Below are 24,518 nucleotides of genomic sequence, written 5' to 3'. Positions count from 1 at the left end.
TCACACGTATTGTGGAGTCTAACAAGAACAAACATAAGCCACTGAGGTGGTTCCCTCCTAGTCACCACCAGTGTGATTGTAATTTGGTACCGGAAAATATTCAATCAATAACTCATAATAAACTTAACGTATATAGATCAAGGATATTACGAACTACATCCGCCTCGAATATCCCTGTATTAACGTCAACGCCGTCTAGGTAAATGGGTCAACAAAAAGAAACCCCTTAAATCGTACATTAGTTTGAAACGTGTTGTTGCTTTCTGCTTTCTATTGAACTTCCACTTCCTGAAGAACAATTTCGGGTGAAAACACTAATTTTACATTCTCGTTTCCCTCTTCTAGTCGTTTGGCAAGCTTTAACTTAAGACATTTTTAATTGTAGATTGTGATGTATCTATCGTGTGGTCTTTGTGGTAACTTTTCTATGCTATTCTACTACAACTTTTATTTAACGTATGGGTAATGGTTGTCCATCCTAATTGGTATCTTTCGTCTTTTCTTTTCTTCTTGCTTTTCCACCATCAAGATCGAGAATTCCGGTTTATGTTGGAGTTGACAGTGATGATGGGATTAGGTAATTCAACGCCATATTTCTTTGTGTAATTTCAACTATTAACAGCCTTCGTCGCTCAATTTTGTCGTATTCTTCTCCATCAATTTGCTATTGTTATTCGCCTTCGCTACATAACGCGCGCACTTTTATTTGTCTCAAAACGCTAATTGATGCCTTTAAAAAACAGAGCTCGCCAATCGATCACGGCTAGTCATCGATCCTCGATATCTTCTAGCCGGCCAGTGTAAGCCTTTAAACATGCCTAAAGCAATGTCGTGTTCTGCAAGCTTAAACAAAATTCTAATCATAAAATTTATATGTATTAATTTATAAATTTTAATAGTTAAAAATTTAATACGTAAACTAATGTTTTAGATTCTTAAATATTGACCAACAAACATTTAAAACAATCTTTTTCTTTCTCAATTCTCTTGTAACATATTGTCATCAACTATCTTACTGAAATTCTAGTAGTTAGTTTAATAAAGTAAATGCTAGTTAAATTATTTTATCGTAGTACTCACCCTTAATTGTTGGGTTTACGGGATAAATCTTCATCGATTGTATTCTTATAATCTAACTCAGGTCTCGGACCCCTTCCACGTCCAACATTCCTGTATTAACAACCCCCTCTCAAAGGTATTTAGCGGTCAGCAGCTGGACCGATCAAAATTGATTTCTTCTCTCCCTGTGTCTTCAAGTTTTTTTAAATTTTCATCCATTTCAAAATTAGGGGACGCACGGCCTCTGGATCAAGTGGCGCTGGCACTCCCGGCACTCCCGGAATGATGAGGCGTGAAGGAACCTCTGACTCAATGACTGGCATTGCGCGCAAAACAACTAGCACTGGCATCCGGAAACCTTCCGGCACACCGCTATCTCGACCCAGCCCCAAGTAAAATCGAAAGGATAACCGTAAAGATCCGTCCAATGGTAAAATCCAACCTGTCGGGGAGATTTCAGTTAAATTCCAGCTCATGATTTGAATACTGGGGACTTTTTTTTTTTTTTTGTTACTGCAAATGGAGAACATCTGTGTGTTCGATTTTTTTTTCTTTTCTTTTTTGTTCGTTTTTGTTTTTTGTTTTTTTCGTCTTGTTCTTTTTTACGTTGAAATTAATCCGTTCCCTGCCACTCTCTTCCGCCGAAGTTATGTTAGCGCTTTCGTTTGCTGTTGGATTTACTACTTCTCACTAACCCTGTTTTTAAAAAATCTTAAAATCCCAATATCTTTAAAAACGCCCGCAAATGTTCTTCGCTAATTTATATAGCAAAGATAACTAGAAACTGGGCAAATTCATGACTTTTATGGTTGGCCTACAAAAAAAAAGACAAAAAACAAAAAAAGAATGCGACTCTCATCCGCTGATTTACGTTTAAGGAATAAGGAATGGAGGAAATTGGCGGTTTTTGGGGGTAAACTTGAGCACAATTATACATCTTTATGTGTTCACAATTCGGACAGTTTTCTTGCGTTCCAAGCTATTCGTTTTCAGTCGCTTTTGATGAGATAAAAATTTCGTTGTCGCAATTTTTTTTAGTAGCAATTCCTTCGTATAAGAATGTACATAACGTGCTCTCTCGATAAGTTTTACACTCTGAAGCACGGTGTTGGGGTTGACGATGTAAAATGCTATAGAAGGAGGGTGTAACACGATGGCTAACCTCGAAATATCATATTAATGAAAATCCATTCAGTTAGTTTTATGCTGTCATCTTATGTCCAGTTTTTGCAAATTTATAGTGATAATAAATTAACCCTGTGGCTTATAATTGTATTTTTATTTGAGGCTCATACGGATAGCTCTGATTCAATCGAAGAATTGGTATCACCTGTTTCATCCTTATTGCCTTCCTAGACCCACATAAAGACTTGGCGATAACAGCAATAAGGTAGAGTTTCAGGTTCTCTCAACATAATACTGTTTCTCTGGTATGTAGTATAATCCTAAATTGCACTCAAACGTTCCGTTCCCCTTAAGGGTGTTGACACTGTATTTGACAGCTCTTTCATAGATGGCGCGATAGCGCACTTTCTTTTCTTATGCCATGGGAGGCCCCAGAACCCTCAGACCTGTTTCAGCTCCGAAATAGTTAAGATGTCAATTGATCCTAACGAGGCCAGAGGCGGGAGTGGCAGGCGTAGAAGACAGTCTGCCGTCCCGTCCTTGGACCCGCGCGTTAATAACTTTGTAGATTTAATTGACGTAGAACAAGTTGGTGAATTTAGCCAAGATGATGAAGTGTCAGTGCCAAGTGAGTCGTCGGCGGAACGCCGAGCCTATGCAGAGATCGAGAGGATGCGGCAGCAACGGGAATTTGAGAGGCAGCAACGTGACAGGGAGAGGCAGGAAGAAACGGAGCGACGTCGACGGGAGAGGCAAGAACGCCACCAGCAGCGGGATCGCGAGGGTCGCCTTCGACGAGGCAAGAGGCCGATCGTCGTTCGAGGAAGAACGTCGCAACCGCGATGCACGCCCCAGATCCAGGTCCCCGCACCGCTCCAGACCGTCCCAGACGCCCGTAGTTCCGGCGCCTCCCGCCACGAGAAATGCACTTCCACCGTCGCCGCCGCCGTCAGCCGGGACATCGGAAAGATCTCAGCATCCAAGAAAGGTCCTGGTCTCGAAAGAAGATTCGAGAAACCTCGCCGACTGGCTGAACAAGAGCGTCACGCCAGCCGAACTGAAGGGTTTTGCAGACAAATACCCGATTGAATTCGAAAAGAAAGAATTCAGCCTGGCTCCTCCACGTCTGGACGACTGGATGACCAGGCGACTAAAAGAGTCCGCCGCCCACAAACCAGCCGAAGCGGCAGAGAAAACGTGGCTTTCGGTACAGCTAAAGTGCTGGACATAGCAGGACCGCTTGTCTATCTCCACCAGCTGACGAAGCAGGGTCGCCCGCTGGATATGGAAGAGGTGTCCGAAAACGTTAAAGTGGCGCTGGAACTAACAGCCGCAGCGTCCTACGACATCAACCGTAGAAGACGCCGGAACATCCTCAACCATACCGACCCTCGCTCCGACTACTTGCTGGAGGACCCCAAATCCTTTTCAAGCAAGCAAACAGTTTCGTCACTGTTTGGCAAACGCTTCCTCGAAGCCATGTTGAAAGAAGCGGACCAAGACGAAAAACTAAGCCGTCGTGGTCCACCAGGCCCAGCCCCAAAACAGCTGCAGGACCGGTAACACGATCAAAATCCGGCAGAGGAGGCAGAGGGCAATTTCCATTCGACAACGATCGAGGCGGCGGACGTGGGAGAAGGTATGTAACCACTCAAAATGAGTTAATTTTTAGCATGCCCCATCCCCCTCCAGCCTCGTTTTGCGGGGAAGACTACGCTTTTTCAGACAAACTGGGGGCGTTTTTCGTCGGACCCGTGGGTTCTTTCGACCATTTCAAATGGCCTTCGAATTGATTTTTGTCCGTCCTTTTCAATCCTTTCCCCACCGATGATTCGTATGTCAGAGGAAATGGGAAAGGTTTGCGACGAGGAAGTGGTTAGCTTATTAGAAAAAAGGCCATTGAGGAGACATCCGATTCGGACGGATTTTTAGTGCCCTTTTGTAATACCAAAAAAAGCGGGGGCTATAGGCCCATTGTTAACTTAAAAGCGCTCAACAACTTCGTCGCATACTCTCATTTTAAAATGGAAGGCCTCGACGCAGTCAAGCAACTTTAGAACCGGGAGACTTTATGACCAAAATAGACCTTAAAGACGCCTATTTGTTCATCCCGGTGCTAAAAGAGCACAAAAATTTCTCCGTTTTTGTTGGGGGATAAAAAATTCCAATTTACTTGCCTCCCATTCGGACTGTCGGCCGCACCGAGGGTATTCACTAAGGTTATGAAGGTAGTCATGGGCCATCTTAGATCAAAAGGAATCAGGCTGATCATCTACCTTGACGACATCCTGATTCTGAGTCGTTCCTTTTCGGAAGCATTAGACCACTGCGCAGTGGTGGCGGAAACGCTGACCTCACTTGGTTTCGTTATTAACGAAGCAAAATCAATCAAGCAGCCAGTCCAACGCATAGACTATCTAGGTGTAGTAGTAGATTCCACCAAACTTTCCTTCGCGCTCCCCAGGAAAAAATGGACCAGGTTTGAAACTCTGCAAAAAGGCGCTCGGAAGTAAAGATATCACTTTAAGGGATATCTCTAAAATTTTAGGCAACTTCGCGTGGGCCATCCATTCCATTCCTTTTGCGCAGATGCACTACAGACAAATTCAGGATTTCCATATACAACAATTGCACAAATGGGACCGTGATTTGTCAAAAGAATATCTCCCGGCGGAAGCGCGGAGCAACTTAGATTGGTGGATTAACAACTGCAAATTGTAAACGGAAAACCTTTTTCCCACGCTCCCCTCATTTAGAAATCTATTCAGACGCATCACTGTCAGGGTGGGGCGCTGTTTGCGACGATGTTAGAACCAGAGGTCCGTGGACCGCAGCAGATAGAAATCGCCACATTAACGAGCTCGAAATCTTGGCTGCTTTTCACGCAGTCAAGTCATTCGCCGGCAGTTCATCGAAAATCGCAATCAAACTCTATCTTGATAATAGCACGGCCGTTTGCTATATCAACAAGGGGCGGCACAAGATCGATTGGTCTATCGATTCTGGCTAATCTGCTCAACTCATTCTGTGAGGAACGCAGCATTTCGCTCGAAGCATTTTTTCTTCCGGGGAAACTTAATGTCGAGGCGGACGAAGAGTCGAGACGGCGTCAGACAGTAGCGACTGGATGCTTTGCCGTCGATCCTTCCAGGCGATCGATAACATATGGGCGACAGACGTCGACTTGTTTTCGGCAAGTTGGAACCACCAGCATGACCGCTTCATTTCTTGGCGGCCTCAACCGGGAGCATGGGCAGTCAATGCCTTTTCGAAGAACTGGGGAGAGTTTACAGCTTACGCCTTTCCCCCTTCTCCATGATCTCCCGTTGCCTGGCCAAAGTGAAAGCGGAAGAAGCAAGACTGCTTCTCATCTGCCCAGTATGGCCCAGCCAAATTTGGTTCCCGTCGCTGCTGGAATTAGCGTGCGATACCCGCGCATCCTCCCGCCCAGATCTGATATTTTGCTTTCAGCCCAGGGCGACTACCATCCACTGGCAGAGAAAAGTCAGCTTCTTCTATCCGCCTGGATGTTATCAGGACAAGCCTGTCAGACCAAGGCCTTCCGTCAAAAGTGGTCGACCTTTTGCTGGCAGGAAGCCGTCCAGCCACGAATACTGCATACCAGGCCGCCTGGCACTCTTGGTCAGATTGGTGTGCTGAACAGCATACCAATCCCATGTCTAGCACTTGAGCTCGGTCCTCTCGTACCTGACTCATCTTTTGAGATGGGTAAGTCATACAGCACAATTAATCTTCACAGATCAATGCTGTCGATGACCTTAGGGCCAATCGACCACTTCCAAGTAGGTTCACATCCGCTAGTAGTCAAATTATTAAGAGCCACCTATAATTTAAACCCTCCTAAACCTAAATATAGCTTTACATGGGACCTAATGTCGTGTTAGATTTCGCCAAGGCGGATGGTGAGAACGAATCACTCCGCCTCAATAGGTTGTCGGCCAAACTGACCACGTTAATAGCGCTTACTTCCCTGCTGCGCGTATCCGAAATCGCGGCAATCGAGAGGAGCTCCGTTCGATTCGACGATGGAGCCGCAACTCTTTTTGTCGAAGCCAAGAAAGTCCCAGCACCAAGGCCCGCTTTCCTCAATCAAGATCCCTCGATGCCCGGACAAAATAGTTTGCCCGGTAGACTGCCTAGGGTTTTACATTTACGTCACAGACCCCATCAGACCGGCCGGCAACGTAGACAGGCTATTGATTAGCAACATCGCCCCATATCGCCCGGTCTCGGCATCTACAGTAGCGAGGTGGATTAAATCTTACATGGAGAGGGCCGGAGTGGACACACAAACCTTCTCTGCGCATTCAACGAGAGGTGCAGCGGCCTCAAAGGCAGTCGCTTCAGGAGTGCCAATTGAATCCGTTCTTACGGCTGCCCAGTGGTCAAGAGAATCTACCTTCGCTAGATTTTATCATAGACCCATTGCCCCATCTGAAATCGCTTTTCAAGATAACGGCAGCAGCGAACAGCTTTAAAATCACCCTTAAGGGGAACGGAACGTTTGAGTGCAATTATTGGTTGCTCGAGGGATGGCTCGGCCATCCCGATGGGCAACCTGAATTACACGAAAGTAAGAGAAGAGAACCCTTAAGAATCTCTATTTCCCGCCCTCTCCACCCGTATATTTTTCCGTTCATCTGTCTTATTCTGCTCGGTTTGTTAATTGGCCCCTCCCTTTTATCTCCTTTTTACAGAGGAGGAAGAAGCCGTGGCAGAGGAAGACGTGGCCGAGGAGGCCAGCATTTCGCCAATCATTAGAAGACGCGGAGATTGCGGAACGCTCCACCTAACTTTATGTTTTTTGTTTCGAGCGCAAGCGCATCTTTCGCATTTCAATTCGTTGATTTTGTAAGGGAATTCTTCCCATTTTTTGTTTGTATTTACCCAAACGTTCGGACTGTCACAGGTCTGAGGGTTCTGGGGCCTCCCATGGCATAAGAAAAGAAAGTGCGCTATCGCGCCATCTATGAAAGAGCTGTCAAATACAGTGTCAACACCCTTAAGGGTTCTCTTCTCTTACTTTCGTGCAATTCAGGTTGCCCATCGGGATGGCCGAGCCATCCCTCGAGCAACCAATAATTACGATAGCTGAAAGTGCGTTTGAATGTTAACGAATATTACGCAGTTATACCCTGGTAAGATAACCAACACGGGCTCCCCAAAAAAAAACGTACGGCTGTGAAATTTAACGGTTTGATTAGCCTAATACGTGGCGAAAAGACAGAGTAAAGAAAAGTGACGATATCTTGGTCTCAAAGCCAAAATGTTAGAACGTAGACAAAAAAATATGCGCAGTTGCCGCCATACTTGTTTTTACTAGTCAAGTCAACTACAAGGTGTCGAACTAGCAGACTAACAAGAAAATACAACAAGCTGGCCAACAGCTGTTAGCAAGCTAAAGACAAGTGAAGTGATCCAGGCTAACATACATGGAACAGATTTAAGCAGGATCATTTAATTTTTTTCCAGCAGCAGTGGTTGAGATCGATGTTAAAGCAGGTAAGAAAAATTTCGCACATGTCAAGGAAACAGTAGTCGATATTGGTTGTAGGTAGGCGACATAGCCTACCTTAGAACTGAAATGGCTCAAGAAGATCCTAGCTGGAAGATATTCTTTGAAGAAAATCCAAAGCCTGCTCATTTTGATGAAAATGTTAAATTGGTTCAAGATTTTTGTCAGCAAGCAGCTATAAAAAAAGTCGTGTTGCTTTGATCACTGTAAGGTTCCATTTAAAATTTGAAGTAAAACTTTACGAGTATAATTCATTGGGTACCTATCTTCTATAGTCTGGTGGAACTACAGTGCCTTTAGAGCAAAACACAGTCCGGTTTATTGACAACTTCAGTGCAGGAACGAGAGGGTCTGCCTCTGCCGAATATTTCCTTGAAGCTGGATATCAGGTCATCTTCCTACATAGGTAACAGCATATAGGAGAAACTGTTAAGCAGATAATTTGATTTCAACATCATATTCTTGTATAGATCTAAATCCCTTGAGCCATATTTTCGACATCTGGTAGGAAGAAATATCTTTGATATGATAGAAGTTTTACCTGACAGTGTCACTGGTGAGCTAGACGAAATGAATTAGCGAGCGAAAATTATTTAACGGCTTTTTCGTTCAGTCGGTAAAAAACATCAAGCTGAGTTGGGAAAATTAGCCGAGAAGTTTCAACGTCAAAGGTGCAATTTACTGATGATTTCCTTCAACACTTTGTCAGATTATCTCTGGCTGTTGCGAGCCACTGCACAAAAAATGCAAATTCTTGGACCTTTAGCTTTGTTGTATTTAGCAGCTGCAGTTTCAGATTTCTATATACCTGCTTCCCAGATGCCATGCCATAAGATACAGTCCTCGGGTGGCCCCCTAAGTCTCTCTCTGCAACTCGTTCCAAAAATGCTAGCACCGTTGGTTACGCTATGGGCTCCAAATGCATTTATCATTTCATTCAAACTGGAAACCAATGAAACCCTCTTGGAAACAAAATCAAAAGAATCACTACTCAAGTACCATCATCATGTAAGACTCTTTCTCTATATTTAAAAAATAATAAGAAAATTTTCCTATAAGTCGCCCAAACTCCTTAGATTAGCTGTTTTCAACAGTTTTTACGTTAAACATTTCAGGTTGTGATTGGAAACCTTTTGCATAGTCGGAAGGTTTACGTTGCCCTAGTGGATAGCAATAGTCCCAGTGCAGAGGAAATACGACTGTCTAATTCGGACGTGGAAAGCGGCATTGAAATCGAGTCCAAAATCATCGAAAATTTGAAAACTCGGCACGACCAATACTACGCAAACCACAAAACAGGGTAAGGTGCTTTTATGGTGGTATTAAGGAAACAAAAAGAAAATACTACTACTGCTGTGGGTACTACCTTGAACCAGAGTTTCTCCTTGTTCTGTCAAAGTACCGTCTTTCGTTCTCAATTGTTTAATATTTCTAATTTAATATAGATATTAGAAAAGAAAGAATTGGTAATCGTGCCTTGAAATCGCATTTATTGTCACGAAATAGAAGTGTTGATTCAATGAATTGGTAATAGTCTATCGAGCACGTTAACCTATTAAGCCATTGGTCTAAGCGTGGTAGCCGTAGGTTCCATAAGATGGATAGGAGTAAGGTAATGGATAATTGAAGTGCCCCGTGCCATATCCAACAGAACCATAACCGGCACCGTATTGGGCAAGCAGGTTGGAGCCGAGAAATGGATAGTTGTAACCGTTGTACCCTAAAAAGTTTACGTGTTCTGTGTAAAACGAATTATTGTGTTTTTCAATCATGCATACCATAATAATTATTGTACTGTCCACCGTATCCCTCTCCATAGCCTCCTCCGTAGCCACCGACATGTCCTCCATACCCGATAATTCCGTATCCTGATCGCCAAAATCAAATTCATTTAACATCGAATGGGTGCCGTAAACTTATTAACTTCATGAACTTAAGTTGTTCTTGAAGAAATATATCAGCATAATGACGAGTGGAAGAGCCACTCCAAATCATGCTTCTCATTTTTACGTTCATGTAAATAATAAGTGGCACCTTGATGATGGCGTTGCTCCTGACTTTCTTGATCTAGTTGCTTACGGTCGGTGGTGCGTTCTGTGGTGGTCGAAGACATGCAATTCATGCAGTGTACCAACATGATTCCAATTAACATGGACTGTAATCAAACAAATAATAATGTAAACTTGCGAAAACGAACGTTGACATGAAAAAGCAGAAATAAGATACTGGAAAAATAACTTCATTTACCTTTGAACTAAACATGTTTTTGTTCTGGTGAGCTACTTGAGTTGAGAAATTGTGTAAGAACTTGGGGCAGACTGTTTTCTTCAACAGAAAACTCAGATCTTATATACAATATCAACCCCATAAAAAACAAAAGCTATTGCATTGCTACCCAGTTTCAACATTAAGTTTATTGAATTTCCCATCGTGCGTGCCCGGAAGCATAGGTCACGGCCAATGAAGTGAAATCCGTCACAAGTAAGTCTAGCCTTGCTTTAACTCTACGCTGTTTACCTATGCAATCCCGTTGAAGTAATTTTGTGTAACTTTGCAGTGATTTAATGGTGGAAATCCAAATTGTGATGCAATATGGTAAGAATGAGCACAAAGTTTTCCTGCATTTGATAGTCATGACTGGTCTAGTCACAATAAAATGTCCTGTTGCTAGACAAAGTTTTTTACAATTGAGACCCAATTGAGAAGACAGTATGACAAGTCTTTTGGATAATAAAGGTGAAAGTTGGAAAAAGTAGCAGTTGTCATAGCCACTGTTTGAAAGTAAAAACTTTTTTATTATTCTAATTAACAAGGTTTCAAAATTCTTGCATCTTAAATCTGCTGTTAGCTGAGCTACAGCAGATGCAGCAAACTGTTCCTCCAGAATCCAGACCACGTTCTTCTCGCCTCATCATTGATGACTGATTTTGGATTGCCTCTTAGGTAATGTGCTTTAGGAAAAGAAAATTCGACAATAATGATATGTAATTACCACATGGTAGAAACTGAACTATGAAGCTAGAATATTGCGACTTATGTTTACCGTGTAGAATGCCATTTAACCCACTTTTTAAATTTTTATTGGCAATACCTGTTCTCTGGTTGTATTATTAATTTCCGTATTTTAGTAAAGATACTACACTGCCATCTAGTGACAGTAAATTTTTTACCCCCATGTTAAAATAGGTCCAACTTTTTAAGCCCGACTTTTTTTCACAAACCGAATTTGATTTCCGACATTCCATAGATTATTGTTCTTGGGCTAATGGTTAGAGCACGATATAACAGGAAAGGTACACGATCGCCCTATCCCTGTCGCTGAGTGGAAACGGCGGTGTTTACTAAGGGGTTCAAAGATTCCCACCAGGTTCGTTAGTGAGTTAGGCCGATTGCCTCCGAGGGAGATAGCAAAAAAACCGGTTTTCTATTTTAAGTACTAGGGGCCCTCACTCCGTTCAGGAAGTTGCCGATAGGGTACGGCCTGGTCGCCAATTCGCCATTATATCTCGGAAACCGTTTGCTCTTCCGGCAAAACAGACTCCGTATACATGTCCTATGAGGCGTGCGCTGATCATCAACGCCTTCATCCCGCCTTCCCACTTTTGTCAAAATCGGCCAGAAACGACATCTCTTGAAATTCTCCAAAAATCAGACGGAATAATCGAAATTGAACGCTGATTTCGATTTAGTGATTGGTTTTCTCTTTAGACTAGCCGTTTAAAAAATTAACGAAAACAGTTCTGTTAGCGCACCAACTTCATTTATGGTTTTTAACATGTAAATGAAAAACTATAAGTCCAATAAAAAAATAAACCTGTATTCCGTGATTTTTCATTCAATTCTGAATCTAAATCATGTATTTTAAGCCAAATTTGAAATTTGGCCAAAAATGAAAAAAGTGGGAAGGGTATAGCCTTTCCACTTTTGTCAAAATCGGCAAAAAATGACATCTCTTGAAATTCTCCAAAAATCAGACGGTATAATCGAAATTGAACGCTGATTTCGATTTAGTGATTGGTTTTCTCTTTAGACTAGCCGTTAAAAAAATTAACGAAAACAGTTCTGTTAGCGCACCAACTTCATTTATGGTTTTTTAACATGTAAATGAAAAACTATAAGACCAATAGAAAAATAAACCGGATTTCCGTGATTTTCATTCAATTCTGAATCTAAATCATGTATTTTAAGCCAAATTTGAAATTTGGCCAAAAATGAAAAAGTGGGAAGGGTATAGCCTTTCCACTTTTGTCAAAATCGGCCAAAATGACATCTCTTGAAATTCTCCAAAAATCAGACGGAATAATCGAAATTGAACGCTGATTTCGGTTTAGTGATTGGTTTTCTCTTTAGACTAGTCGTTTAAAAAATTAACGAAAACAGTTCTGTTAGCGCACCAACTTCATTTATGGTTTTTAACATGTAAATGAAAAACTATAAGTCCAATAAAAAAAATAAACCTGTATTCCGTGATTTTCATTCAATTCTGAATCTAAATCATGTATTTTAAGCCAAATTTGAAATTTGGCCAAAAATGAAAAAGTGGGAAGGGTATAGACCAAGATCGGATGCTGAGTTGCCAAGGCTGAATTCCGACCTGCGGTATTTGTCCTCTCGGGCCCTATAGGAGGGAAATGAAAAATAATATATTTTATTAAGTTGTAGTTAGTTTTATTATAAAATCTTTTGGAATCGTGTGCTATACCTCTGTGCTGATATAATACAAAAATTTTATCTCCAAAAAAGCTGTTATTTTTCCAGGAAACTTTTTGAAAGGTACTTGTTTACCTTTCCACAACACCCCCTTCCCCGTATTACAACTGTAGAACAAGAAGCAGACGTTTTTCTAAGTAAATTTCTGTTTCCTTATGAATAAGTCCTTTAGCATAATCAGATAACTTAAAAATACTAATTTTGTCAAATAACTCATTACCGACATCACAAACTACACTACTCATGACATAAAAAACGAAAACAGTTTGACAGAATTGACACTACAGTCACTAGTCACAGTCAATCACTTAACGTCTGCTACGGTACATTGTAAACAAGTACCTTTCAAAAAGTTTCCTGGAAAAATAACAGCTTTTTTGGAGATAAAATTATTTGTATTATATCAGCAAAGAGGTATAGTACACGATTCCAAAAGATTTTGTAATAAAACTAACTACAACTTAATTAAATATATTATTTTTCATTTCCCTCCTATAGGGCCCGAGAGGACAAATACCGCAGGTCGGAATTCAGCCTTGGCAACTCAGCATCCGATCTTGGTCTATAGCCTTTCCACTTTTGTCAAAATCGGCCAAAATGACATCTCTTGAAATTCTCCAAAAATCAGACGGAATAATCGAAATTGAACGCTGATTTCGATTTAGTGATTGGTTTTCTCTTTAGACTAGCCGTTTAAAAAATTAACGAAAACAGTTCTGTTAGCGCACCAACTTCATTTATGGTTTTTAACATGTAAATGAAAAACTATAAGACCAATAGAAAAATAAACCGGTTTTCCGTGATTTTCATTCAATTCTGAATCTAAATCATGTATTTTAAGCCAAATTTGAAATTTGGCCAAAAATGAAAAAGTGGGAAGGGTAGCCTTTCCACTTTTGTCAAAATCGGCCAAAAATGACATCTCTTGAAATTCTCCAAAAATCAGATGGCATAATCGAAATTGAACGCTGATTTCGATTTAGTGATTGGTTTTCTCTTTAGACTAGCCGTTAAAAAAATTAACGAAAACAGTTCTGTTAGCGCACCAACTTCATTTATGGTTTTTAACATGTAAATGAAAAACTATAAGTCCAATAAAAAAATAAACCTGTATTCCGTGATTTTCATTCAATTCTGAATCTAAATCATGTATTTTAAGCCAAATTTGAAATTTGGCCAAAAATGAAAAAGTGGGAAGGGTATTATAGCCTTTCCACTTTTGTCAAAATCGGCCAAAATGACATCTCTTGAAATTCTCCAAAAATCAGACGGAATAATCGAAATTGAACGCTGATTTCGATTTAGTGATTGGTTTTCTCTTTAGACTAGCCGTTTAAAAAATTAACGAAAACAGTTCTGTTAGGGCACCAACTTCATTTATGGTTTTTAACATGTAAATGAAAAACTATAAGTCCAATAAAAAAATAAACCTGTATTCCGTGATTTTCATTCAATTCTGAATCTAAATCATGTATTTTAAGGCAAATTTGAAATTTGGCCAAAAATGAAAAAGTGGGAAGGGTATAGCCTTTCCACTTTTGTCAAAATCGGCCAAAATGACATCTCTTGAAATTCTCCAAAAATCAGACGGAATAATCGAAATTGAACGCTGATTTCGATTTAGTGATTGGTTTTCTCTTTAGACTAGCCGTTTAAAAAATTAACGAAAACAGTTCTGTTAGCGCACCAACTTCATTTATGGTTTTTAACATGTAAATGAAAAACTATAAGACCAATAGAAAAATAAACCGGATTTCCGTGATTTTCATTCAATTCTGAATCTAAATCATGTATTTTAAGCCAAATTTGAAATTTGGCCAAAAATGAAAAAGTGGGAAGGGTATAGCCTTTCCACTTTTGTCAAAATCGGCCAAAATGACATCTCTTGAAATTCTCCAAAAATCAGACGGAATAATCGAAATTGAACGCTGATTTCGATTTAGTGATTGGTTTTCTCTTTAGACTAGCCGTTTAAAAAATTAACGAAAACAGTTCTGTTAGGGCACCAACTTCATTTATGGTTTTTAACATGTAAATGAAAAACTATAAGTCCAATAAAAAAATAAACCTGTATTCCGTGATTTTCATTCAATTCTGAATCTAAATCATGTATTTTAAGCCAAATTTGAAATTTGGCCAAAAATGAAAAAGTGGGAAGGGTATAGCCTTTCCACTTTTGTCAAAATCGGCCAAAAATGACATCTCTTGAAATTCTCCAAAAATCAGATGGCATAATCGAAATTGAACGCTGATTTCGATTTAGTGATTGGTTTTCTCTTTAGACTAGCCGTTAAAAAAATTAACGAAAACAGTTCTGTTAGCTCACCAACTTCATTTATGGTTTTTAACATGTAAATGAAAAACTATAAGTCCAATAAAAAAATAAACCTGTATTCCGTGATTTTCATTCAATTCTGAATCTAAATCATGTATTTTAAGCCAAATTTGAAATTTGGCCAAAAATGAAAAAGTGGGAAGGGTATAGCCTTTCCACTTTTGTCAAAATCGGCAAAAAATGACATCTCTTGAAATTCTCCAAAAATCAGACGGTATAATCGAAATTGAACGCTGATTTCGATTTAGTAATTGGTTTTCTCTTTAGACTAGCCGTTTAAAAAATTAACGAAAACAGTTCTGTTAGCGCACCAACTTCATTTATGGTTTTTAACATTTAAATGAAAAACTATAAGTCCAATAAAAAAATAAACCTGTATTCCGTGATTTTCATTCAATTCTGAATCTAAATCATGTATTTTAAGCCAAATTTGAAATTTGGCCAAAAATGAAAAAGTGGGAAGGGTATAGCCTTTCCACTTTTGTCAAAATCGGCAAAAAATGACATCTCTTGAAATTCTCCAAAAATCAGACGGTATAATCGAAATTGAACGCTGATTTCGATTTAGTAATTGGTTTTCTCTTTAGACTAGCCGTTTAAAAAATTAACGAAAACAGTTCTGTTAGCGCACCAACTTCATTTATGGTTTTTAACATTTAAATGAAAAACTATAAGACCAATAGAAAAATAAACCGGATTTCCGTGATTTTCATTCAATTCTGAATCTAAATCATGTATTTTAAGCCAAATTTGAAATTTGGCCAAAAATGAAAAAGTGGGAAGGGTATAGCCTTTCCACTTTTGTCAAAATCGGCCAAAAATGACATCTCTTGAAATTCTCCAAAAATCAGATGGCATAATCGAAATTGAACGCTGATTTCGATTTAGTGATTGGTTTTCTCTTTAGACTAGCCGTTTAAAAAATTAACGAAAACAGTTCTGTTAGCGCACCAACTTCATTTATGGTTTTTAACATGTAAATGAAAAACTATAAGTCCAATAAAAAAATAAACCTGTATTCCGTGATTTTCATTCAATTCTGAATCTAAATCATGTATTTTAAGCCAAATTTGAAATTTGGCCAAAAATGAAAAAAGTGGGAAGGGTATAGCCTTTCCACTTTTGTCAAAATCGGCAAAAAATGACATCTCTTGAAATTCTCCAAAAATCAGACGGTATAATCGAAATTGAACGCTGATTTCGATTTAGTAATTGGTTTTCTCTTTAGACTAGCCGTTTAAAAAATTAACGAAAACAGTTCTGTTAGCGCACCAACTTCATTTATGGTTTTTAACATTTAAATGAAAAACTATAAGTCCAATAAAAAAATAAACCTGTATTCCGTGATTTTCATTCAATTCTGAATCTAAATCATGTATTTTAAGCCAAATTTGAAATTTGGCCAAAAATGAAAAAGTGGGAAGGGTATAGCCTTTCCACTTTTGTCAAAATCGGCAAAAAATGACATCTCTTGAAATTCTCCAAAAATCAGACGGTATAATCGAAATTGAACGCTGATTTCGATTTAGTAATTGGTTTTCTCTTTAGACTAGCCGTTTAAAAAATTAACGAAAACAGTTCTGTTAGCGCACCAACTTCATTTATGGTTTTTAACATTTAAATGAAAAACTATAAGACCAATAGAAAAATAAACCGGATTTCCGTGATTTTCATTCAATTCTGAATCTAAATCATGTATTTTAAGCCAAATTTGAAATTTGGCCAAAAATGAAAAAGTGGGAAGGGTATAGCCTTTCCACTTTTGTCAAAATCGGCCAAAAATGACATCTCTTGAAATTCTCCAAAAATCAGATGGCATAATCGAAATTGAACGCTGATTTCGATTTAGTGATTGGTTTTCTCTTTAGACTAGCCGTTTAAAAATTAACGAAAACAGTTCTGTTAGCGCACCAACTTCATTTATGGTTTTTAACATGTAAATGAAAAACTATAAGTCCAATAAAAAAATAAACCTGTATTCCGTGATTTTCATTCAATTCTGAATCTAAATCATGTATTTTAAGCCAAATTTGAAATTTGGCCAAAAATGAAAAAGTGGGAAGGGTATAGCCTTTCCACTTTTGTCAAAATCGGCAAAAAATGACATCTCTTGAAATTCTCCAAAAATCAGACGGTATAATCGAAATTGAACGCTGATTTCGATTTAGTAATTGGTTTTCTCTTTAGACTAGCCGTTTAAAAAATTAACGAAAACAGTTCTGTTAGCGCACCAACTTCATTTATGGTTTTTAACATTTAAATGAAAAACTATAAGACCAATAGAAAAATAAACCGGATTTCCGTGATTTTCATTCAATTCTGAATCTAAATCATGTATTTTAAGCCAAATTTGAAATTTGGCCAAAAATGAAAAAGTGGGAAGGGTATAGCCTTTCCACTTTTGTCAAAATCGGCAAAAAATGACATCTCTTGAAATTCTCCAAAAATCAGACGGATAAATCGAAATTGAACGCTGATTTCGATTTAGTAATTGGTTTTCTCTTTAGACTAGCCGTTTAAAAAATTAACGAAAACAGTTCTGTTAGCGCACCAACTTCATTTATGGTTTTTAACATTTAAATGAAAAACTATAAGTCCAATAAAAAAATAAACCTGTATTCCGTGATTTTCATTCAATTCTGAATCTAAATCATGTATTTTAAGCCAAATTTGAAATTTGGCCAAAAATGAAAAAGTGGGAAGGGTATAGCCTTTCCACTTTTATCAAAATCGGCAAAAAATGACATCTCTTGAAATTCTCCAAAAATCAGACGGTATAATCGAAATTGAACGCTGATTTCGATTTAGTAATTGGTTTTCTCTTTAGACTAGCCGTTTAAAAAATTAACGAAAACAGTTCTGTTAGCGCACCAACTTCATTTATGGTTTTTAACATTTAAATGAAAAACTATAAGACCAATAGAAAAATAAACCGGATTTCCGTGATTTTCATTCAATTCTGAATCTAAATCATGTATTTTAAGCCAAATTTGAAATTTGGCCAAAAATGAAAAAGTGGGAAGGGTATAGCCTTTCCACTTTTGTCAAAATCGGCCAAAAATGACATCTCTTGAAATTCTCCAAAAATCAGATGGCATAATCGAAATTGAACGCTGATTTCGATTTAGTGATTGGTTTTCTCTTTAGACTAGCCGTTTAAAAAATTAACGAAAACAGTTCTGTTAGCGCACCAACTTCATTTATGGTTTTTAACATTTAAATGAAAAACTATAAGTCCAATAAAAAAATAAACCTGTATTCCGTGATTTTCATTCAATTCTGAATCTAAATCATGTATTTTAAGCCAAATTTGAAATTTGGCCAAAAATGAAAAAAGTGGGAAGGGTATAGCCTTTCCACTTTTGTCAAAATCGGCAAAAAATGACATCTCTTGAAATTCTCCAAAAATCAGACGGTATAATCGAAATTGAACGCTGATTTCGATTTAGTAATTGGTTTTCTCTTTAGACTAGCCGTTTAAAAAATTAACGAAAACAGTTCTGTTAGCGCACCAACTTCATTTATGGTTTTTAACATTTAAATGAAAAACTATAAGACCAATAGAAAAATAAACCGGATTTCCGTGATTTTCATTCAATTCTGAATCTAAATCATGTATTTTAAGCCAAATTTGAAATTTGGCCAAAAATGAAAAAGTGGGAAGGGTATAGCCTTTCCACTTTTGTCAAAATCGGCCAAAAATGACATCTCTTGAAATTCTCCAAAAATCAGATGGCATAATCGAAATTGAACGCTGATTTCGATTTAGTGATTGGTTTTCTCTTTAGACTAGCCGTTTAAAAAATTAACGAAAACAGTTCTGTTAGCGCACCAACTTCATTTATGGTTTTTAACATGTAAATGAAAAACTATAAGTCCAATAAAAAAATAAACCTGTATTCCGTGATTTTCATTCAATTCTGAATCTAAATCATGTATTTTAAGCCAAATTTGAAATTTGGCCAAAAATGAAAAAGTGGGAAGGGTATAGCCTTTCCACTTTTGTCAAAATCGGCAAAAAATGACATCTCTTGAAATTCTCCAAAAATCAGACGGTATAATCGAAATTGAACGCTGATTTCGATTTAGTAATTGGTTTTCTCTTTAGACTAGCCGTTTAAAAAATTAACGAAAACAGTTCTGTTAGCGCACCAACTTCATTTATGGTTTTTAACATTTAAATGAAAAACTATAAGACCAATAGAAAAATAAACCGGATTTCCGTGATTTTCATTCAATTCTGAATCTAAATCATGTATTTTAAGCCAAATTTGAAATTTGGCCAAAAATGAAAAAGTGGGAAGGGTATAGCCTTTCCACTTTTGTCAAAATCGGCCAAAAATGACATCTCTTGAAATTCTCCAAAAATCAGATGGCATAATCGAAATTGAACGCTGATTTCGATTTAGTAATTGGTTTTCTCTTTAGACTAGCCGTTTAAAAATTAACGAAAACAGTTCTGTTAGCGCACCAACTTCATTTATGGTTTTTAACATTTAAATGAAAAACTATAAGTCCAATAAAAAAATAAACCTGTATTCCGTGATTTTCATTCAATTCTGAATCTAAATCATGTATTTTAAGCCAAATTTGAAATTTGGCCAAAAATGAAAAAGTGGGAAGGGTATAGCCTTTCCACTTTTGTCAAAATCGGCCAAAAATGACATCTCTTGAAATTCTCCAAAAATCAGACGGTATAATCGAAATTGAACGCTGATTTCGATTTAGTAATTGGTTTTCTCTTTAGACTAGCCGTTTAAAAAATTAACGAAAACAGTTCTGTTAGCGCACCAACTTCATTTATGGTTTTTAACATTTAAATGAAAAACTATAAGACCAATAGAAAAATAAACCGGATTTCCGTGATTTTCATTCAATTCTGAATCTAAATCATGTATTTTAAGCCAAATTTGAAATTTGGCCAAAAATGAAAAAGTGGGAAGGGGCTATACCCTTTCCACTTTTGTCAAAATCGGCCATAAATGACATCTCTTGAAATTCTCCAAAAATCAGACGGCATAATCGAAATTGAACTCTTATTTCGATTTAGTCATTGGTTTTCTCTTTAGACAAGCCGTTAAAAAAATTAACGAAAACAGTTCTGTTAGCGCACCAACTTCATTTATGGTTTTTAACATGTAAATGAAAAACTATAAGACCAATATAAAAATAAACCTGATTTCCGTGATTTTCATTCAATTTTGAATCTAAATCATGTATTTTAAGCCTAATTTGAAATTTGGCCAAAAATGAAAAAGTGGGAAGGGTTTCTCTTTTCCCTATTTTTCAGATGTGTTCCCATCGTGCATACATGTGAAAAATAGGGAAAAGAGGGGGTAAATGTATAATTTTATTACCATACCAAAGAATTAGAATAAAATTTTGAAATAATTCACGGGATACAGGAAGGGGATCTAGAAAATTTAGGTGTAAGGTTGATAACGTAAAGTTAAATACAATTCCCGCCAATACGTGTGTGTGAAGCACGTATTCAGTACTAACATTAGAAAAAGTATAAAAATTTCAGAAAGTATACTCCCGCGCCCCTAGCGGTAAGACCAAGCATCGCCTACACGGTGAGATAGGGGATAGCGGTCTTTACTTCGTAGTCTGTGGTAACAGTGCAAAGAAGTCTTCTGAAAAATTGATGGATTGGTAGATATTTGATGATTTTTGGTCATGTAGTGTTTGACTATTCGATGATGGAAAAGTGGATGTTTCCCAGCATATATGAATATGCTGCGCTCACAAGATGAAAAACAATGGTAAACTAAAGAGGGACCAAAGAAATAGTGTGAGATTTTTGAGATTGTGTTTTAGTCAACTAAATTGTGCTACAATACACTTACCTACAGTATCAGCATCAAGCTGCCTTAAGGTTCATGACATTGGTAGCAATAAAAGTCTGATGCCTAGTACCCAGTGGTAAGCAAAATGTGAATCCTCTCACTGGGCACTAGCATGATGATGAGTTGCAGACATAGTTTGCCCAAAATTATCTGGTTACTAACATGCTTAGATGATGACAAGGTAAACTGTTATATGAAGAGAAAATAATCAGTATGAAATGTTTGCAATCAAATACATACATAACAATGGAATAACACAATTGACAATAACATATCGTTAGTTTTTGGTTGAAGAATACAAAATGCAGGAATGGAACTAAAGTGTAAACCCCTCATTTCAGTAATCACATAGCAATTAAGGATGATTACATTTTTCAAGCAGTTGGATTTTCAACCACTAGATGCTGTTTAGTGTAAGAGTTCAATTTTAACCTGGATTTTGTGAAGTACCCACCGGATCCAATATTTTAGCCGAGAAGACCTACCCATTCGCCCAGATACCTACCCCCCTTGGACGTGGGGCCGAGCCCTAGAAGAAACGAGCGCCTCACAAACAATAATTAAATAAAAATAAACTAGATAGAATTGGGGCTAGAAAAAAAAATTGGAAATGAAGGAATGAATAACATACCCAATGTAACAAAGAAAAGAGGGGAAATCTAAATTATAGTTACTAAAACTTATTTTTTTAACGTGAAGGAGTTGGTTCCCCATAAGACGCCCACAGCAGACCAACTTGGACACAAATGAGATTTTCGCATTTGTGGAGAACGCGCAACCCTTATTATATTATATATTATATTGCTCAATTATACAAACCGGATTGGAGTATGGCTTGGCTCTGCCAGTACGTAGGGATCGGCCCCGACCCCAATCGGGGCGCATTTTGCCAATCGGGTTTCTAAATTCGGGGATCGGGGCAGGGCGTTCAGGGTGAAAATTTTTGAACCGGGGTGCCTGATCGGAGTTGCAACCCCGATTGCAATCAATTGATCGACATAAAAACATAGTCGATCGAGTCGAAATGGATTATTATGATGAAAATCGGGGAGTTCGCCCCGGGTTGCCCCTATAAAAACCCGACCAAACCGTCCTTAAGTTAGAGTAGTCCATGGTCAAATGCACCCAATTAATTTCTACTGCAGACGATCCACTAAAAGGTGTACCCAGCTAAGACCGACTTATTATATAAAAATTCGGCTTAAAATTTTGACTTGGAATTCAATAAAACTTAACCTATTACAACCAAAATGAGAAGTTAATTCCGAATAAAATATTAGTTTTCCTCTCAATTAATCGATTTTTGGATGAAACGGATCCAGAGTAGCTTGGAATCAGAAAAACCCAAAAACTAAGTTTAAAAAAGGGCAGCACTTTTTTTTTTTTTTTTTAACGGGTGGTTTAACGAGAAAACCAACAACTTAATAGAAATCAACATTCAATTTGGATTATCCCGTGTGATTTTTGTCGAATTCTATGAGATGTCGTTTTTCGCAGATTTTGACAAAAGTGGGAAGGCTATACCCTTCCCACTTTTCCATTTTTGGCCAAATTTCAACTTTCGCTTAAAATACATGATTTCAATTCAGAATTGAATGTTAATCACGGAAATCAAGTTTATTTTTCAATTGGCCCTATACTTTTTTAAAACTTAACGTAAACAACAAAATATAAAGTTGGGGTGGTAACATTACTTTATTTTCGTTTATTTTAAAATCGGCTAATTTAACGAGGAAACTTTTTACTTTATCGAAATTAGCGGTCAGTTTTGATTAAACTGCGTGATTCTTTTTTCTCCAACGCTATCGAAAACTTCGCGAACAGCGGTAGCCGTTGAGTGTTATCAGAGCATAAACGGTTGCCGCGACTCAAGAGCAACTACAGCCCAACCCTATCGGGAACTTCCCGAACGGAGTGAGGGCCCCTAGTAATAAGGAGAAAATAGCACAACAGGTGAGGCTGATTTCATTTACGATCCCATACAATGTGTTGTCGTCTTAACTGTAGATCTCTCGCCGATTTTCACTATGTCCCTGATAAAAAAATCAATAGAACAATGTTCAGATTAGCGCACTCAACCGCGTGCGGTCACCAAGTAAGGTGTCGCTCTCTTGTCGACACGCATATACTAGTAGGAAATCGCACTCGACTGTACCATTAGAAGTGGAAAGTCCACCAATGTTCAATACTGTTTTCAGCGTGGCTGCTATGTCAAATCCTCTTTTAATGTTCTTTATTTTTTACCAAGGGTAGCTTGCGAAGGATAAAATCATTTGAAATTGAATGAAGAAACAGTTTCATAAGTCCTTTAAAAGCTCTTTTTCTATTAATGTTTTTTCTTCATGGTAGCTCTTTTCTCCCTTTTTTTTTTTTGGACGGCACTGAAAAATCGGAATAGGAATAAGAAGAAAAAAAAAGGTAGCTGGTTATTCAAAAGAAACGGACATGGCGGACAGAATGACTGAATGAGAAAACTGTTTTCCTTCTCTCGCCTCACCTCAAGCTTCTGACAATTCCAAGGTTTTTTTTTTTTTTTAAGAAATGGGATTGTATACACACACTACACTGAATAAGAAAGAAAAAAAAAACATCCCTCCTGCTTGCTCCGGTAAACAACTAACTGAACGGTCAGTTTTTTATTTTTTCACCCCTTTATGCTCTCATATAATAGAAGCACCAAACACCTGAACTCCTTTATTTGTAGGGTGAAACGGTGGATACCGTCTGCATATACAAGGTCGAATCCAGTGAATTGTAAAGGGGAGAAGAAGAAGAAAAGGGTTAGTCATTGTCAGCAGCGAGTTTTCTTCTTAAACAGCCTCCTCAATAAACTAATGGATTGCTTCTAAGCGGCAGTATATATTGGGGAAAGCGCTATTGCTTTCGGGTGTTTCACTCTATTGAAGATTGGAGGTGGAAAAGAAGGGTCAGTTGTTATCCGGCTAGGAAGCGGCTATAGAAAGAAAGAAAGAAAAAAAAAACATTGCTCCTTTTGTCCACTAAACGTTTCAGTTGCTTCTAGTGGCCCGTCACTCCACCTTCTCGTTTCCGGTCGACTGATATTTTCAAGTACGTATATAAATATGCATATAACATGGATCTTCTATCTTTCTCACCTCCATTTCACTAGGCACAGATTGTAAAGGCCACAATCTCCCTAAATGTTTGCCAGAATTTATATATAGACCTAAAATGTAGATCCAAAGGTGTGTGTGTGTGCTGTGTGTCTATTCCATCTTGGGACGGACCCCCCTGGCCGTCTGTTGAAACTGGTTCTCTATCGCTTTTATCCGTGTGGAGCAAGTCGACCGTGAAATGAATAGGCTTCTATATATATACGTCTCTCCGTTTTTTTTTTCTTTCTTTCTTTATTGCAGCATGAGCACACCTAGATCTTCTTCGCTCCTCTTCTTCTTTCCATCTTGTGTCTCCTCCATCCTCTCAGCTTTCATCTCTTACATTCTGAATTTGGACACGCTCCTTTGTCGAGCAGGCCCACAACAGCTGATTTATCCGTGTTGAAGAGCGAGTCGAGCGTGGAGTCAAAGTGAGGATGAGTTGCCTTGCCCGGGGTTGCTACAATACAGAACCGATCGCCACACGGTATTATATTATCAACACAAACTAAAAATGACTCGACCGGAAATTACCCGGAGAGCGCTTAAATTCAATGCTTTTCAATACTATAAGGACGGAGACCTCCTGGCTTCGCTCTGCTGCTTCCGTTCTTAACAATGTCTATTATGTACAAACGTTATAGCATTTATTAAAAAAGAGAGAGAGAAGGTGGCGGAAGCAGAGAGATAAAGAGTACGATTAATCCGTAAACGCTCCGTTTTTTCTGGGTGGTCTTCTGCATCGTTTTCAAGTATCCGTACCACCAACAGTCTTTTTTTTTTAATCC

At 38.2% G+C, this 24,518-nt stretch overlaps 4 protein-coding genes and 1 long non-coding RNA gene across 40 annotated transcripts in view; 3 read left to right on the top strand and 2 right to left on the bottom strand.

Moving 5' to 3' along the window:
- The window catches only part of LOC116926275 (microtubule-actin cross-linking factor 1), a 62,618-nt gene extending 60,289 nt beyond the window's left edge, over positions 1-2,329 (top strand). For 22 of the 35 annotated variants that reach the window (XM_045177756.1, XM_045177771.1, XM_045177775.1 and 19 more), the window contains 5 exons: positions 137-199; positions 530-577; positions 744-800; positions 1,142-1,195; positions 1,290-2,329. In XM_045177756.1, the coding sequence (XP_045033691.1) occupies positions 137-199; positions 530-577; positions 744-800; positions 1,142-1,195; positions 1,290-1,455 (388 nt within the window). In that variant the 3' untranslated portion in view covers positions 1,456-2,329. The remainder of the gene's footprint in view (positions 1-136; positions 200-529; positions 578-743; positions 801-1,141; positions 1,196-1,289) is intronic. The other 13 variants (XM_045177686.1, XM_045177677.1, XM_045177684.1 and 10 more) reach the window with 13 other exon arrangements.
- A 137-nt stretch (positions 2,330-2,466) lies between these two features.
- On the top strand, positions 2,467-7,211 carry LOC116935279. The gene is given in 5 exon segments (XM_045177788.1): positions 2,467-2,990; positions 2,992-3,395; positions 3,398-3,718; positions 3,721-3,823; positions 6,903-7,211. Coding segments are annotated over 5 exon segments (1,227 nt in total). The 5' UTR covers positions 2,467-2,655; the 3' UTR covers positions 6,967-7,211.
- Positions 7,212-7,528: 317 nt separating this feature from the next.
- Positions 7,529-9,957, top strand: LOC116926312 (phosphopantothenate--cysteine ligase). Its single transcript, XM_032933160.2, is given in 8 exon segments — positions 7,529-7,707; positions 7,760-7,895; positions 7,898-7,926; positions 7,996-8,126; positions 8,191-8,276; positions 8,334-8,728; positions 8,836-9,020; positions 9,372-9,957. Coding segments are annotated over 8 exon segments (1,047 nt in total). The 5' UTR covers positions 7,529-7,695; the 3' UTR covers positions 9,445-9,957.
- Positions 9,194-10,231, bottom strand: LOC116926320 (occludin). 2 transcript variants are annotated; one of them, XR_004395953.2, is made up of 3 exons: positions 9,968-10,231; positions 9,499-9,875; positions 9,194-9,440 (listed from the first exon to the last, which is right to left on the bottom strand). XR_004395953.2 is itself a non-coding variant. In XM_032933173.2 (3 exons), exons 1-3 carry the CDS (start codon positions 9,980-9,982, stop codon positions 9,485-9,487), a joined length of 240 nt encoding a protein of 79 aa, XP_032789064.1. In that variant the 5' UTR covers positions 9,983-10,231; the 3' UTR covers positions 9,194-9,484. The 2 variants fall into 2 exon arrangements, 1 of the variants encoding a protein (XP_032789064.1); XM_032933173.2 differs by having other exon boundaries at positions 9,194-9,588; positions 9,755-9,875.
- Positions 10,232-19,959: 9,728 nt separating this feature from the next.
- Positions 19,960-21,302, bottom strand: LOC123470019. Its single transcript, XR_006643385.1, has 2 exons — positions 20,615-21,302; positions 19,960-20,535 (listed from the first exon to the last, which is right to left on the bottom strand). It is a non-coding gene; the product is annotated as an uncharacterized LOC123470019 (long non-coding RNA).
- Between the last annotated feature and the right edge of the window lie 3,216 nt (positions 21,303-24,518).

Source organism: Daphnia magna, linkage group LG1 (genome assembly GCF_020631705.1).
Source record: "Daphnia magna isolate NIES linkage group LG1, ASM2063170v1.1, whole genome shotgun sequence".
In the NCBI taxonomy this organism is placed as follows: Eukaryota; Metazoa; Arthropoda; class Branchiopoda; order Diplostraca; family Daphniidae; genus Daphnia; species Daphnia magna.
Note: the sequence above shows the minus strand (reverse complement) of the source record. Positions and strands in the feature narration are given on the sequence as shown.